The sequence below is a fragment of the Neofelis nebulosa genome, chromosome 14, assembly GCF_028018385.1.
Source record: "Neofelis nebulosa isolate mNeoNeb1 chromosome 14, mNeoNeb1.pri, whole genome shotgun sequence".
Taxonomy (NCBI): domain Eukaryota; kingdom Metazoa; phylum Chordata; class Mammalia; order Carnivora; family Felidae; genus Neofelis; species Neofelis nebulosa.
Genome location: NC_080795.1, coordinates 17,673,879 through 17,688,384, shown reverse-complemented (window position 1 = coordinate 17,688,384; position 14,506 = coordinate 17,673,879). Strand labels below are relative to the sequence as shown.

At 38.9% G+C, this 14,506-nt stretch overlaps 1 protein-coding gene across 4 annotated transcripts in view; it reads left to right on the top strand.

Annotated features, from left to right (window-relative positions):
• The window catches only part of ARFGEF1 (ADP ribosylation factor guanine nucleotide exchange factor 1), a 149,672-nt gene that overhangs the window by 124,354 nt on the left and 10,812 nt on the right, over positions 1 to 14,506 (top strand). For all 4 annotated transcript variants that reach the window (XM_058699744.1, XM_058699746.1, XM_058699747.1 and 1 more), the window contains 5 exons: positions 1,257 to 1,386; positions 2,704 to 2,839; positions 2,921 to 3,059; positions 4,978 to 5,050; positions 13,584 to 13,716. In XM_058699744.1, coding sequence (XP_058555727.1) covers positions 1,257 to 1,386; positions 2,704 to 2,839; positions 2,921 to 3,059; positions 4,978 to 5,050; positions 13,584 to 13,716 — 611 coding nt within the window. The remainder of the gene's footprint in view (positions 1 to 1,256; positions 1,387 to 2,703; positions 2,840 to 2,920; positions 3,060 to 4,977; positions 5,051 to 13,583; positions 13,717 to 14,506) is intronic.

The window sequence follows — 14,506 nt, the reverse complement described above, 5'->3', positions numbered from 1 at the left end:
ACTACGGTTTCCTTACTTTTTGTTATATACATTAGATATCTTATGGGTCAGATAAAGTGCTGTGAACTTACTGTAGGACCAAACTACTACTATGTTACTTTACATGTTTATTTAACAAATATTTATTTAGAGCCTGTTATGTGCCAGACTTGTACAAGGCCTGGAGGTAGCACAGCAGTAAATGAGCTGGACTGTGAACCAGTCCTTACGGAGTCTTTCAGAGAAAATTTTATAATGGCTTATCATCAGACATTTTAGAGAAAATTTTGTAATGGCTTATCATCAGACTTTTTAAAATATAAGCCTTTTCTAAATGGAGGGATACCTATATTTTGTTAGAAGAAAATAACATATAGAGAAAAGATCAAGCTTTTTACTGGTTACCTGAAGGCATTATTATTTAGAGGAAGATAATAAAGAATCAGGAAGACAATGTTGAGTTTTAGTTTTAACACTTAAACAAAAGATAGTGAATGTGATACTAAGCAGTTTATTCAATAGATACTTACTGTGTGCCTCATGGGTGACAGGCATTGCTCTGTGCCTAGAATACGGTGGGCAGCAAACCACTCACATGAATGTCATAGTCAATCAGTTTTATAATTCCTTTTGTTTACAGATGCTATATGAACAATTATAGTGTTAGCTAAAAAGTCCTATAAATTTTCCAGAACTTCATTTTATGATGATCTTTTGCAATCTTTATTACCTTTTACAACTTTTAAATGTGGGAAGGATAGGGTGGGAGTGAAGGAAAGATGAAATAAAACATTGTAAGGCCAAGGCTTTTGGAGTTTTTCCCTACAAAATGCATCCTAAAGAAACCTAGTTTATAGCTGAAATTTCCTTTTTTTTTTTTTTTAAATGTTTATTTATTATTGAGAGACCAAGAGACACATGAGCAGGGGAGGGTTAGAGACACATGAGCATGAGCAGGGGAGAGTTAGAGAGAGTGGGAGACACAGAATCTGAAGTAGGCTCCAGGCCCTGAGCTGTCAGCACAGAGCCCGACGCAGCGCTCGAACTCACGTACTGTGAGATCATAACCTGAGCCGAAGTCGGTCGCCTAACCAACTGAGCCACCCAGGCACCCCTATAGCTGAAATTTCTTAAAATTGAATATCACGTGTTAGTTTAAAACTGTTTCTAAACGTTTTCACTAGCTTTATGAACTCTGAAAACTATTTTAAGAGGGGATTCTGATGCAGCATGCTTTTTTGTATTCCAGTTTTTCTACTTGTGTTTTATCATTTTAGGGGTTTAACAGTAATGTTCGAAATAATGAAAACTTATGGCCACACTTACGAAAAACACTGGTGGCAGGATTTATTTAGAATTGTTTTCAGAATCTTTGACAACATGAAATTACCAGAACAGCAGACAGAGGTAAGAGAAAATGAAATTTTATTTAACACAGTCAAGTTAAAAGGTTCTTAATACTTTCCCTAATACAGTTTACTATTTCAAATTAAGGACATGGAAAAGAAAAAAACTAGAGAATTTTTCATTATAATAAAAGGTATGTCTTTATAAATAAAGAACAGTATTTGGGGATAGAACTGAGTTAATGAATTGGTTGTTTTCAGTGACTTCTGATTTCTTTTTTCTTTTAAAAAACATTTTTTAAAAAAATCTTATTTCTGAGAGAGAAACAGAGTACGAGCAGGGGTCGGGGGGCAGAGAGAGAGAGGGACACACAGAATCCGAAGCAGGCTCCAGGCTCTGGGCTGTCAGCATATAGCCCGACACGGGCCTCAAACTCACAAAACGCGAGTTCATGACCTGAGCTGAAGTCGGACGTTTAACCAACTGAGCCACCCAGATGCCCCTGGTTTCTTTTTTTCATTTGAATATTGCCACAACTACAAATACCAGTAGTTTTCTTTTAGTATTCATAGTGACCTCTTATTCTGAAGTGAATAAAGAATACATAGTGATGTCTTATTTTATTTCAATGTATTTTACTACAAACCAATTATAGTATGCATTTCAGTAAACGTAGGGAAGAGAGAGCCTCAAGTTTTCTTATTTTGTCTCATACAGCTATGTTAAATGCAAACTTTGGGGACTCTCTGGCCTGTACAAAGTTTTATTTTAGATCTGTGTTTTTTAAATCTACAGGTAGACTCTTACTTAAAAAGTCTTATTAAGTAGACAGATGTATATGCACTGTCACAAAACTGTATATGAAAATAACAGTCCAGATTAGTCTTTATATACTTGAGAAAAATAAATTCTTTACTTTGCATGGCCTTATTCACCATTTACGGTATTTTCAAGAACCATACTTCACAAAAGTTTTATTTTAAATTTATGCTAAACCCATTTGGATAAATTCTTATCATTTTCTTCTTGTTTATTTCTCTTTTATATTCTGTCATATTCTAGAGCAAGGCCAGCTGTTGTTATTCATGCATATTGTTTTGAGAAGTCATAATGTTAATAGCAAGACGATTCAGTGGTAATTTTTTATAATCAAAAATAATGCAAAAAATATTTAAAGTATTTTATATATAGATGGTTATGGAACAGTGGAGAAAAATAGATCTTGTACTGAGTTGAAGTGAATGGAATATTCTAGAGGGAAGTGAGTGCTCTGAAAGGAACATGAACAGACTTAGCTTTTAAATATGCAAAATTTTTTTCTTGAATTCTGGTGGTTGATGAATGGTCTGACCTTCTTTTAACAACTTTTCCCCCTAGAAAGCTGAATGGATGACTACAACTTGTAATCATGCACTTTATGCAATTTGTGATGTGTTCACCCAGTATTTAGAAGTACTCAGTGATGTACTTTTGGATGATATTTTTGCCCAGCTCTACTGGTGTGTGCAGCAAGGTAGGTCTATAGCAAATAGTGACACAAAGTGTTAAATATGGCCCTGGCAATACATAAATGAATTGCTCTTTTCTTTTCTAGACAATGAGCAGTTAGCACGATCTGGTACAAACTGCTTAGAGAATGTTGTTATTCTGAATGGTGAGAAGTTTACCCTAGAAATCTGGGATAAAACTTGTAACTGCACACTGGATATCTTCAAAACCACAATCCCACATGCGTAAGAAGATTTTTTACAACTTTATATTTGTATATTGAATGATCGACCTAAAAAGTTTGATAGTAACTAGTGATTTCTTACAACAGAAATCCTTTTAAAAATACCACAGTGTTCCATGAATTTGCATTTATTGCAAATCAGACTCCTATAAGCCATAACAAATACAAATACTTGAATTAGATTATTTATAAACCAGACCCTTGAGTCTGATTGGTCATGTGGTTATTGGTCACATTGAAGTGATTCTACTTGTACAAGGTTTTAATTATCCAGATTAAAGCAAGCAGTGGTTTTGGATTGGGGGGTGAAAAACTCAACATATATTTCAGTTACTGTAGATTAAATAATCTAAGGAAAATTAATTTGCAAATATATTTTACAGTTAATTGTCATCTTCTGATGGATTAGTTTGGAATTGTAGTGAAGGAGTTTTTATCAGTGGAGAGACTAAGACATAGTGTCACTAAATGACTAATAAATAGCACCTGGATTATTTGTACAACATAATTGAATTTACTTACCAGCTCAGCTTCTGGGGCTCTCTGACCTGCACAAATCTACTACTTTTAAATCTGCTGAATAAGATGATTTAAAGCGTACTTAAAACATCTTATTAAGTAGGCACATGTATATGTATGTGTATGTGTATAAAACTTACATGAAAACTATGATTCACATTTTTAAACATCATAAACTTTTTCTTGACATGAGTTAAGTATATTTGCGCTGACATGATCCCCTTCTAAGTATCCTAATAAATAGGACATCAGAAGTTAAACAAAAGGGACACACCTCTAGGAAAGCAGTCTGTAGGTGGTCATACTCTGAAAGGACAACTGTTGGTCAGATTTTCTTATTTTTTTGGTACACATTTTGTTGGAGCAACCTACCTGACAGATGACCCATTTTTGTCAGTTTATCTGTAGCCCTTATGTCCAAAGATGGTATGAATTCTTGCCTAGCCATTTTCCCTTTGAAGTCTTCACAAAAACCAGTCAGGCTGAACTTCCTTTTTTTGTTTTTAAGAACTGCTTCTGTTTTAGTTTATTAAACTACACATTCAAGTTAAGGTACGTGATCTTAAAGATCATCTAATAAGCATTTCTTCATAGAAACTGTGCCAGAGTTCTTTCTATACGGAACTGAAATGATGTCTCTAGCCCCTATCTACCCAATTCCCAGGAGCTCCTGCTTCTCACAAGCAAGAACTTGGGCCTTAATCATCTTTCTATTCCAAGTACCCAATCCAGGGGTGGCAAGTCATTTCCCCTTTGGGGCCAAATTTTATTTCACTTATTGTTATACATTAAAAAAAAAAAAAATAGAATCAGGGCGCCTGAGTGGCGCAGTCAGTTAAGGGTCCAACTCTTGTTCTTGGCTCAGGTCATGATCTCACAATTCATGAGTTTGAGTACTGCACCAGCCTCTGTGCTGACAACATGGAGCCTGCTGGGGATTCTCTTTCTCCCTCTGTGCCCCTCCCCCACTTGCTCTCGAGTATGCACGTGCTTGCTCTCTGTCTTTCAAATAAATAAACTTTAAAAGAATAGAATCTAAAGAGTTCTATGAATTTCTTAAAAGTCTCAAACTTTTCTCAGTCTCAGTTTATAGAGAATATATAATGGCATTAATACTTACTATAAAGTTTTTGAAACTTTTCAGAAGTAGTTTTTGGGTTTGTTTTTTTTAAATGATGACCAGAGTACCCTTTTAATTATGCTAGTTAATTGTTTCCTGGAGGTACATATTTTAAACTTTTCACTAGATTTTTTTTTAGTAAATTGTTTTTAGCAGTAATCAAAGAAGGATTATATTGTTTTTGGCATATTTTTGTGACTTTTTTCTGCCTGTTTGAAAACATGTTTGGTGTGTCCTGTTTCACACTTTCAGTGACTGGTGTGATTTTGGTATTTTAAAGGCTCTTGACCTGGCGTCCCTCTTCTGGAGAAACTGCTCCCCCACCTCTGTCTCCTGTGAGTGAAAAGCAGCTGGTAAGTTTTCATAAATAAGGCATATTTAAAATTGTTTTTGAGAAGTAATTTTCTGATGGGCCAAATTCTTTTATATGAGTCCAGGTATAGCATAGGGGCACGTGGGTGACTCAGTCAGTTAAGCATTGACTTTGGCTCAGGTCATGATCTCACAGTTTGTGGGTTCGAGCCCTGCGTTGGGCTCTATGCTGACAGCTCAGAGCCTAGAGCCTGCTTTTTATTCTTTGTCTCCCTCTCTCTCTGGTCCTCCCTCTCTCGTATGCTCTCTCTCTAAAATAAATATTAAAAAAACTTTTTCTTTTAATTAAAATAAAAATAAAAAGATGGCATAAATGTACTGTGCAGAGAATTCTTAGGTTAAATTTCATGGTGGTGAATTTCCCAGGTGGCTAAAATTTATTTCTGTAAGTGCCATGAAGGAGGTATTTTAAATTATTTTATAATACAGGTGGTCTGAGACATAGAGTAATATAATGTCCAGAGTTTTAAGAGGCAGGTATGAGGTTATGTAAAAGGATTTCCATGCCAAGTTAAAGACATTATTGGGTATTTATTTTAAGCTTTTAATTTGGATACAGTGTGACCTAAAAGAAATATTATAAAAACAGTACAAAGAATTCTAATATATGATTCACCCAATATATTTGTTTCCTAGGTCTGCCACAAGAAATTACCACAACCTTGGTGGCTTAAAGCAACAGAAATTTGTTGTCTCACAGTTCAGGAGGCCAAAGGCCCCAAATTAAGGCATCAGTAAGGCCACGTTCCCTCCAGAGGCTTTAAGGGAGAATCCTTTGCCTTTTCCAGCTTCTGGTGGCTGTTGTCAACCCTTAGCATGCATTGACTTGTACACACATCACTCCAGTCTCTGCCCCCATCTTCAGATGGCTGTATGATGTCAAATCTGTATGTATCCTGTCTGCGTTTTTCTCTTGTAAGGACACTAGCCTTCTTAATGTCTGTAAGATAAGATATAAGCCGTCTCATGTCAAACTCTTTAACTTAATTCCGTCTTTAAAGACCCTGTTTCTAAGTAACCTTCATAAGTACCAGAGGTAACAACTTAGATGTACCTTTTTAGAGCCACTGTTTGTTCAACCTATTGCAGTTTGCCCTCTGGCACCCAGAAACTAATGTTCATCTTTCAGGCCAAGTATGTTCACCCCCTCCCAATATTCCCCAAAGTTTCAACTCATTATGGCATCAGTAAGTCCAAAATCTGTTCTAAACATCATATCAAAAGTCCCAAATCTCATCATCACAGCCATCTAGATTAGGTATGTGGTCTCTTCTGGGGCATCATCCCTCCCCATCTGTGGACCTGTAAACAAATTACAGGTGGTGGGACAAGCATAGGATAAACATTGTCATCCCAAAAGGGAGAAATTGGCAGGAATAAAAGGGTAGCTGGCCCTAATAAGCAAGTTGAAAACCCAACAGGGTAAATTCCATTAAGTTTCAAGACCTGAGGATAATTCTCTGTGTCTTGATGCTCTGCCCTCTGGGCCCATGGCTCCTCCCTATGATCCTGCAGGTCTGCTCTCTAAATCATTACTTCTTACAGGTTAGCACATGTTGGCAGCCGTGCAGCTCCATCAGCCCATTTCCTGCCTGTAGAATCCCAGAAGGCTGATAACCTTCCTTCATTTTGTCCCAAGTCTGTCCTTCTCAGTCTAGGCTGGCTGTGTTTCTACCAGTAAATCATTCTTAAAATCCCTGTGGGTCTCTTGAGTGTGTCAAGAGGTTTATTCATGGATCCTTTGTAGATAACTTCCTCTCTCTCCTTGGCTTCTGCTGAGATGTTTGATTGGATCCATTGAATCCACATACCTAATGTCTTTCAACAAAAAGTTGTCTTGCTATCCAAAGAAATGCTTTCATAACAATGAGTTTTCCACTTTTAGCATCCTTTGCAGTCTGGATAGGCTAAGATCCTATCAAATTATCAAGTGCTAGTTCCTTTTTAGTTAGTAATTTCTTCCTCAATGTATCTGTATCCTCTCATTTTTCTGTAAACACCAAGGAGAAACCAGGCCGTATCTTCAACCTTTTGCTTGAAAATATCCTCAGCTAAATATGCAAGTTCATCACTTACAAGTTCTACTTTCCACCCAGTAGTACAACACGATTTAGCTAAGTTTTCTGCCAGTTTATAACACATGCAGAAAACCTTGGATTGCAAGTAACTTGTTCTGTGACTGTCCACAAGACAGGCAGACATTTCTAATAAATTTTAACTTGATAAATGAGTAGTACATGACACCATATATCATATGATCACAACTGAGCCAGTGGTTCTTGAAACTCACTTTTGATACACGAGTGCTTTGTTGTTGTTGTTGTTGTTGTTGTTGTTCTAATTTTTTTTTTTTTAACATTTATTTATTTTTGAGACAGGGAGAGACAGAGCATGAACAGGGGAGGGTCAGAGAGAGGGAGACACAGAATCTGAAACAGGCTCCAGGCTCTGAGCTGTCAGCACAGAGCCCGACGCGGGGCTAGAACTCACGGACCGCAAGATCATGGCCTGAGCCGAAGTCGGCCGCTTAACCGACTGAGCCACCCAGGCGCCCCGAGTGCTTTGGATTATAAGCATGTTTCCGGATGGAGTTATGCTCACACACTAAGATTTTACTGTTGCCTTTCTTCCATTATCCAGTAACATAGTCCCAATTTCCTTCTGAGATCTTATTAGAAGAACTTTTAACATTCATATTTCTGTCAGCATTCTATTCATGACCATTATATGTATTCTTTAGGATGACAGAAGATTTCTCTGACATGCATTTTACCTCGTTCTCCATCCTCACCAGAATTGCATTTAATGTCCATATTGCTACTAACAGTCTCTTTGAGGCAATGTAGGCTTTTTCTGTCATATGCCTCAAAACTCTTCTAGCTTCTACCATTACCCAGTTCCAAAATCACTTCCAGCCCCACTTCATGGTACCAAAATCAGTATCCATCAGTGTTGTACCAGTGAAGTGGAACCAGCAGGAAATATCTCTGTTTCTGTCTGTACATATATATTTGTTCGTGTATGATATATGCACATACATATCTATATTTTTTTAATTTAAATTTCACAGGATTGGCTATGCAATTATTAGGGCCAATAATTTGAAATCTGTAGGGCAGACTGGAAAGCCCTGGGCAGGAGCTGCTGCTTCAGGGAAACCTGACGGCCTTTCAGCTGATCACGTGAGACTCTGCCACATTGAGGATCATCTCCTTTACTTAAGTCAACTGGCTGTAGATGTTCACCACATTCACACAGTACCTTTACAGCAACACTTGTTTTAATCACTGGATACTAGACACTAGACAGTTGACACATAAAACTAACATGACACCCAAGTTTCTCCAGATGTTATCATTTCACTGTATTTGCTTTATCATTTCCTCCCTCCCTCCCTCCCTCCTTCCTTCCTTTTTCTCTCACTCATCAACCCCGCCCCCAAGACTTTCTGAGTTCTTTGAAAATTAGATGTCCTTTTATCCCTAAGTTCCTTACTCTGTTTTTCCTTTGGAAGAAGAAAAAAAAATCTTACATAATCACAGTGCAGTTAACAAAATCAGGAAATTACCATTGAAACAGTGCTATTCTCTAATCTGGCCTTATTCAGGTGTTTTGGTTTTTTTTTAATGTTTTTGTATTTATTTTTGAGAAATAGAGCACAGATGGGGGAGGGGCAGAATCTGAAGCAGGCTCCAGGTTCTGAGCTGTCAGCATAGAGCCCAACACAGGGCTTGAACTTGTGAACCAGGAGATCATGACCTGAGCCAAAGTTGGCTGCTCAACCAACTGAACCAACCAGGCGCCCACGGGCTTATTCAGTTTTAAACCCAGGACGCCAGCAGGAGCATATTAGTGTCCATTGGTTGATTTGTCCCCCACAACTTTTAAATTTCTCAACTAATAGTCAATGACTAAAACTTAGATCTCATAGTAAAGTACTACTGTGGGTTTGTCTCGAGAGAGCTGTCACATCTGGAACCTTGGGGGCACGCTGCTCCATGATCCTGATCTGCAGGACTCCACTTACGAAGTCCTGTTTTAAGCCCAGAATGAGCTTACTCTGTTTCCTGTTTTTCTTAAAATTGGCCCACTCCTTGCTTGCTTTGTGTCCTTTTGGTTTTTCTGCCTCTGCTGTATAGTATAGTAATTTGCAGTGTGGGCTTTAGAGTCAGCCCCAAAATAAAATCCTGACTGTGCAGTGAGTGGCTCTGTGGCCTCAGCAAGTTACCTGACTTCGTGTTAGAGTGGTCTTGTGATGAGAATTAGGTCAGGGCATTCACTGCACAGAAAGCCGTTGGAGCGGCATGTGCCAGGTGAGTGCTCAGTGCCTGGGCTGCTGCAGGGCTCCCTGGGGCGAGCCAGCGGGGCCCCTCAGGACCGTCTCACCCTGTCTGTGGCTCCTTCCAGAGCTGCTGCTGCCACCCCTTCTGAGATCTACTGCTTCTTGCACCCTGCTTTCCTTTTCTTTCTCTTCTCTCTACGACTTATAGTTTGCCAAGAAATTACGGTATTTTCTAAAGACATTCTCAGCTGAGTATATCTTGCTGTGCACTGAAGGACTACTTTGTATTTATTTTTGTTTTTCTCATTAAACTTGTTTTTAATGGGTCTCAAAATTCTGTGACATATTTTTGGCCAAGCTGATTGTTCCATTAAAAAGTAGTGATTTTAAAACTAATAACTTAAAACTGCCACACACACACACACACACACACACACACACACACACACACACAACAAATGGTCCACAAAACATTCTGAAGGTTTTACGATGCATTGTTACCATTAACCAGTCTTTTACTGTTAAACTTAAAAGGCCAATTAACACAAACATTTCTGAGACGTTCTTCCACCACTGAATAAGACTGGGGTGGCATTGGGGCACCTGGGTGGCTCAGTTGGTTGAGCATTGACTTCGGCTCAGGTCATAATCTTACAGTTCGTGGGTTCAAGCCCCACGTTGGGCTCTGTGCTGACAGCTCAGAGCCTGGGGCCTGCTTGGGATTCTGTGTCTCCCTCTCTCTCTGCCCCTCCCCTGTTCACACTCTGTCTCTCTCTGTATCTCAAAAATAAACATTAAAAAAAAAAAAAAGATAGGGGTGGCGTTATTGGGGATAACGCTCATGTAGCCTGCTGAGCTTTCTGGGCAGACTTGGTCCCATTGCCAGCTCCAGCTGCCTTCTTGTCCACTGCTTTGATGATGACCCACAGCAGCTGTCTGTCTCCTCTCCCAGAGTATGCTCTCGACACACATAGTCTTGCCAGGAACCATATGAACGATGGCAGCACCACCAGATTTCAAGAATTTAGGGCCATCTTCCACCTTTTCCCCAGAGCAACAGTCAGTCTTCTTCGGTTCAGCAAACTTGCAAGCACTGTGAGCGTGTGACAGTCCAGCACAGGTGCATATCCAGCACTGATTTGGTGAAGGACTATTTTTTCAATATTAAAAATAGAAAAATACCAGTTATTGTTAAAAAAAAAATTACAGAAGAAAATAGGGTAAAAAAAAAAATGCAAGGCCCTTTTTATACTGTACCCTTCCACTGCAACTCCAGGGTTTAATATTGTGGTGTATATCCTTCCAGCTTTTTTCTATACATTTATATATACAGTATATAAATTTACATATAGTTTTCTCAAAAAATGAAATTTTATTTGGAGACTAACACGTTTGGAATATCTAAGAGATGTCTCCACTTCGATACATAGAGATTTCCTTCATCGGAGTTCCTCCTTTTCCATTAAAGAGTCCTTTTTAAAAGGAGAGGTGTGGGCATACGTCTGGTTCACAGCTGTTCTAAAAAATGCAGAATTACCAAAAAATCGTCTTTAATTGGTTGATCAGAAAAACTGAGAATGCAGTATGCCTAACATTAAAAGATTCCTCTGAGGGGCACCTGGGTGGCTCAGTCGGTTGAGCGTCCAACTTCGGTTCAGGTCACGATCTCGTGGTCTGTGAGTTCGAGCCCCGCCTCGGGCTCTGGGCTGATGACTCAGAGCCTGGAGCCTGCTTCCGATTCTGTGTCTTCCTCTCTCTCTGACCCTCCCCCGTTCATGCTCTGTCTGTCTCTGTCTCAAAAATAAATAAACTTTAAAAAAAAAATTTTTTTTTTAAAATTCCTCTGATACAAAGGAGAAGTTTTAAATTCCCAATACTGTGACCTAGTTTTTGTGCACATTTAGTTTTCTGGGGAGAAGCTTTTTAGGGATCATGAGAATGTTCAAAAGAGCCAGTGACCCAAAAAATTCAAAAACCAGTACTTTCACTTATATTCAGTAAGATAATACATTTTTTTATTCTATTACCTTATTAATCTCCCCCTTAAAATATACTTACTAAAATGTACAAACTGGGGCACCTGGGTGGCTCAGTTAGTTGAGTGTCTGACTCTTAGTTTTGGCTCAGGCCAGGATCCCAGGGTTGTGGGATCATGCCCTGCATCCCGGTTCATGCTCAGCATGGAGCCTGCAAAGATTCTTTCTCCCTCTGTCCCTCTTCCCCGTGTGCACACGCTCACTCACTCTCACTCTCTCTCTCAAGAAAAAACATACAAGTTAAAAAGAGACATTTGCTTATATTTTTTTTAATTTTTAAAAATTTTTTTTTAACCTTTATTTATTTTTGAGACAGAGGGAAGACAGAGCATGAATGGGGGAGGGTCAGAGAGAGGGAGACACAGAATCTGAAACAGGCTCCAGGCTCTGAGCTGTCAGCACAGAGCCCGACGCGGGGCTCGAACCCACGGACTGCGAGATCACGACCTGAGCCAAAGTCGGACGCTTAACCAACTGAGCCACCCAGGCGCCCTGAGACATTTGCTTTTAATAGTTAAGTTTAAATAAACATTCCCTTAAAGGATTTATAAATTAAGAAGTGTTGCTATATGCATTCTTCCATTTAAGTTTTTCTTTTAATGTTTATTTATTTTGAGAAAGAGAGAGTACAAACTTGGGAGGGGCAGAGAGAGAGGGAGAGCAGGAATCCCAAGCAGGCTGCACACACTCAACGTGGAGCCGTAGGGCTCGATCCCACAATCTGTGAGATCATGACCTGAGCTGAAGTTGGATGCTTAACTGACTGAGCCACCCAATCGCCCCACTTCCATTTAACTTTTTACTTAAAAGTGTATTATAGGCCGTCATGGTCAAAGAAATTACCCAATGAGTCTTCTGGATCTATGTAATTATTATTAAAGGCCTCTTGTTTGTTAAATGCTTATGAAAAATACAAAGATAATTAAGAACAGTTATAACAATAATAATATGGCTTTAGATTTGTGTAGCACGTCACTGTTTAAAAAATATTTTTAGGGGCGCCTGGGTGGCGCAGTCGGCTAAGCGTCCAACTTCAGCCAGGTCATGATCTCGCGGTCCGTGAGTTCGAGCCCCGCGTCAGGCTCTGGGCTGATGGCTCGGAGCCTGGAGCCTATTTCCGATTCTGTGTCTCCCTCTCTCTCTGTCCCTCCCCCGTTCATGCTCTGTCTCTCTCTGTCCCAAAAATAAATAAAAAACGTTGAAAAAAAAAATTTTTTTAATAAAAATAAAAAATATTTTTACATGTGATCCTTTTAGAAATTTTTTGAACCCGATTTGGTACATTATCCCCATTTTATACAGAACAGCAAATGAAAAATCATAAACTGATATTTTAAGTCTAAGTTAAAATACCATTTTGATTAGCACTGTTCCTTGGGAACACAGGCCCCTGTCTTCCTTTCAGAAACCCAGGTGAGTTCGCTTCCAGCTAAAACTGTTGAGTCAGAATTCTCAGTTCCTCTGGAAAACACATTCTGGCTTCTTTCTGGTATGCTGTATTGCTGTAACAAAATAAAGCCAGAATAGTATTGACAGCTATCATATATTGTCTGATAACAGCCAGTGCTTTGCATTTATTATCCTAATAACCTACTAGGAAAGGTCCTCTCCATTTTCAGATCAGAAAACCCTAGCTCAGAAGTGTTCATTGCTTTTCCAAGGTTATACCTAATCCTGGAGCCAAAGTCTGGTGTTGACTTGAACGTTGAGCTTCTCTCATGACACCACACTCCTAGTCACCTTCTCACTGATCTTTCTGGTCGCCATTTCCTTGGATGACAGAACATCTTTCCTTAAACTCACCCCTACAAAACTTTCCTGAGCTCCACCTACACAGAGCTTGCAGAAACCTATCCCACCTCTGCCACATACATGTTCTGTTTAGACTGCATGAAGAGTCCTGGATATCCCTGATTGGTTTTTCCATACAATGAAGCTTAGCATTTTTATCTGTTGCTTTTGGGTGGTACCAGACCTGGGACCATCGAGGGTCAGAAAGGAAGCTTTTCTCTTAAAGGCTATCAGCTCTTATCTGTGCATAAGTAACTTTAAATAATTTCCCCATTTTGTCTGTAATCACTGTGTAGAACGTCCTTTTCATAGTGACCCATGTAATTGTTTTCAAAAACAGCATACTAGAAACTGTTTTCATCCTTAAGATTTGTTGTACTTACAAGGAATTTTTTATTTTATTAGGATACAATATCACAGAAATCTGTAGATATTCATGATTCTATTCAACCAAGATCTGCAGATAATAGACAGCAAGCACCATTGGCTTCTGTCTCTACTGTGAACGAAGAAGTCAGCAAAATTAAACATACAGCAAGTGAGTTATTTCTCCTAATAAAAATAGTGTGTTTTGTTTTATGTAGGAAAGGGATGAAATGTTTGCTTTTACTTTTGTTATTAACAAATATATACTGTAACTGGTTGTGTGGTCACTTTGTTACTGCATTTGCTCCAAGTTGGACATTTCGCTAACACCTGCAGTACCAGCTTTTTCCACAAGTGCTTAATGTTTGTGTTGAGCACCTGACTCTCTTCTCCCTGTTCTCTTCTGCATGTCAGCCTCATATTCTTTCTGCAAAAGTAGGGCCTGATGGGCCTTTCTCTATAGTGCCTTCCGAGCAGGGGCACCCAGCTTCCTGAGAAGCCTACCTTCTTTCCACTCAACTGCCCCACATGATGTCTTGTGCTCACCTTCTTAGTACTTGTCACAAAGAAGGGCAACCCTTTCTATTTTTTGAAAAATTGATCCAGCTTTGTTTATATAAGGAAATTATAATACCAAGGAAAAACTACCCCGTTCCTAGAGGAAAACAAGACAGCTATAGTTGCTTCTATAAAATGAGGTGAAATTCACATAAGAAAAGTAATCATTTTAAAGTGAACAGTTCAGTACATTCACAGTGTTGTGCAATCACCACCTCTGTCTAGTTCCAAAATGTTTCTATCACCCTAAAAGAAAACTCCCCACCCATTAATGCTATTCCTTCTTACTCTCCCCTTCCCCTGCCCCTAGCAACCACTAATCTGCTTTCTTGGTCTATAGATTTGCTATATTTCATATAAACGGAATCATGCAGTATATGACCTTTTATGTCTGGCCTTTATTT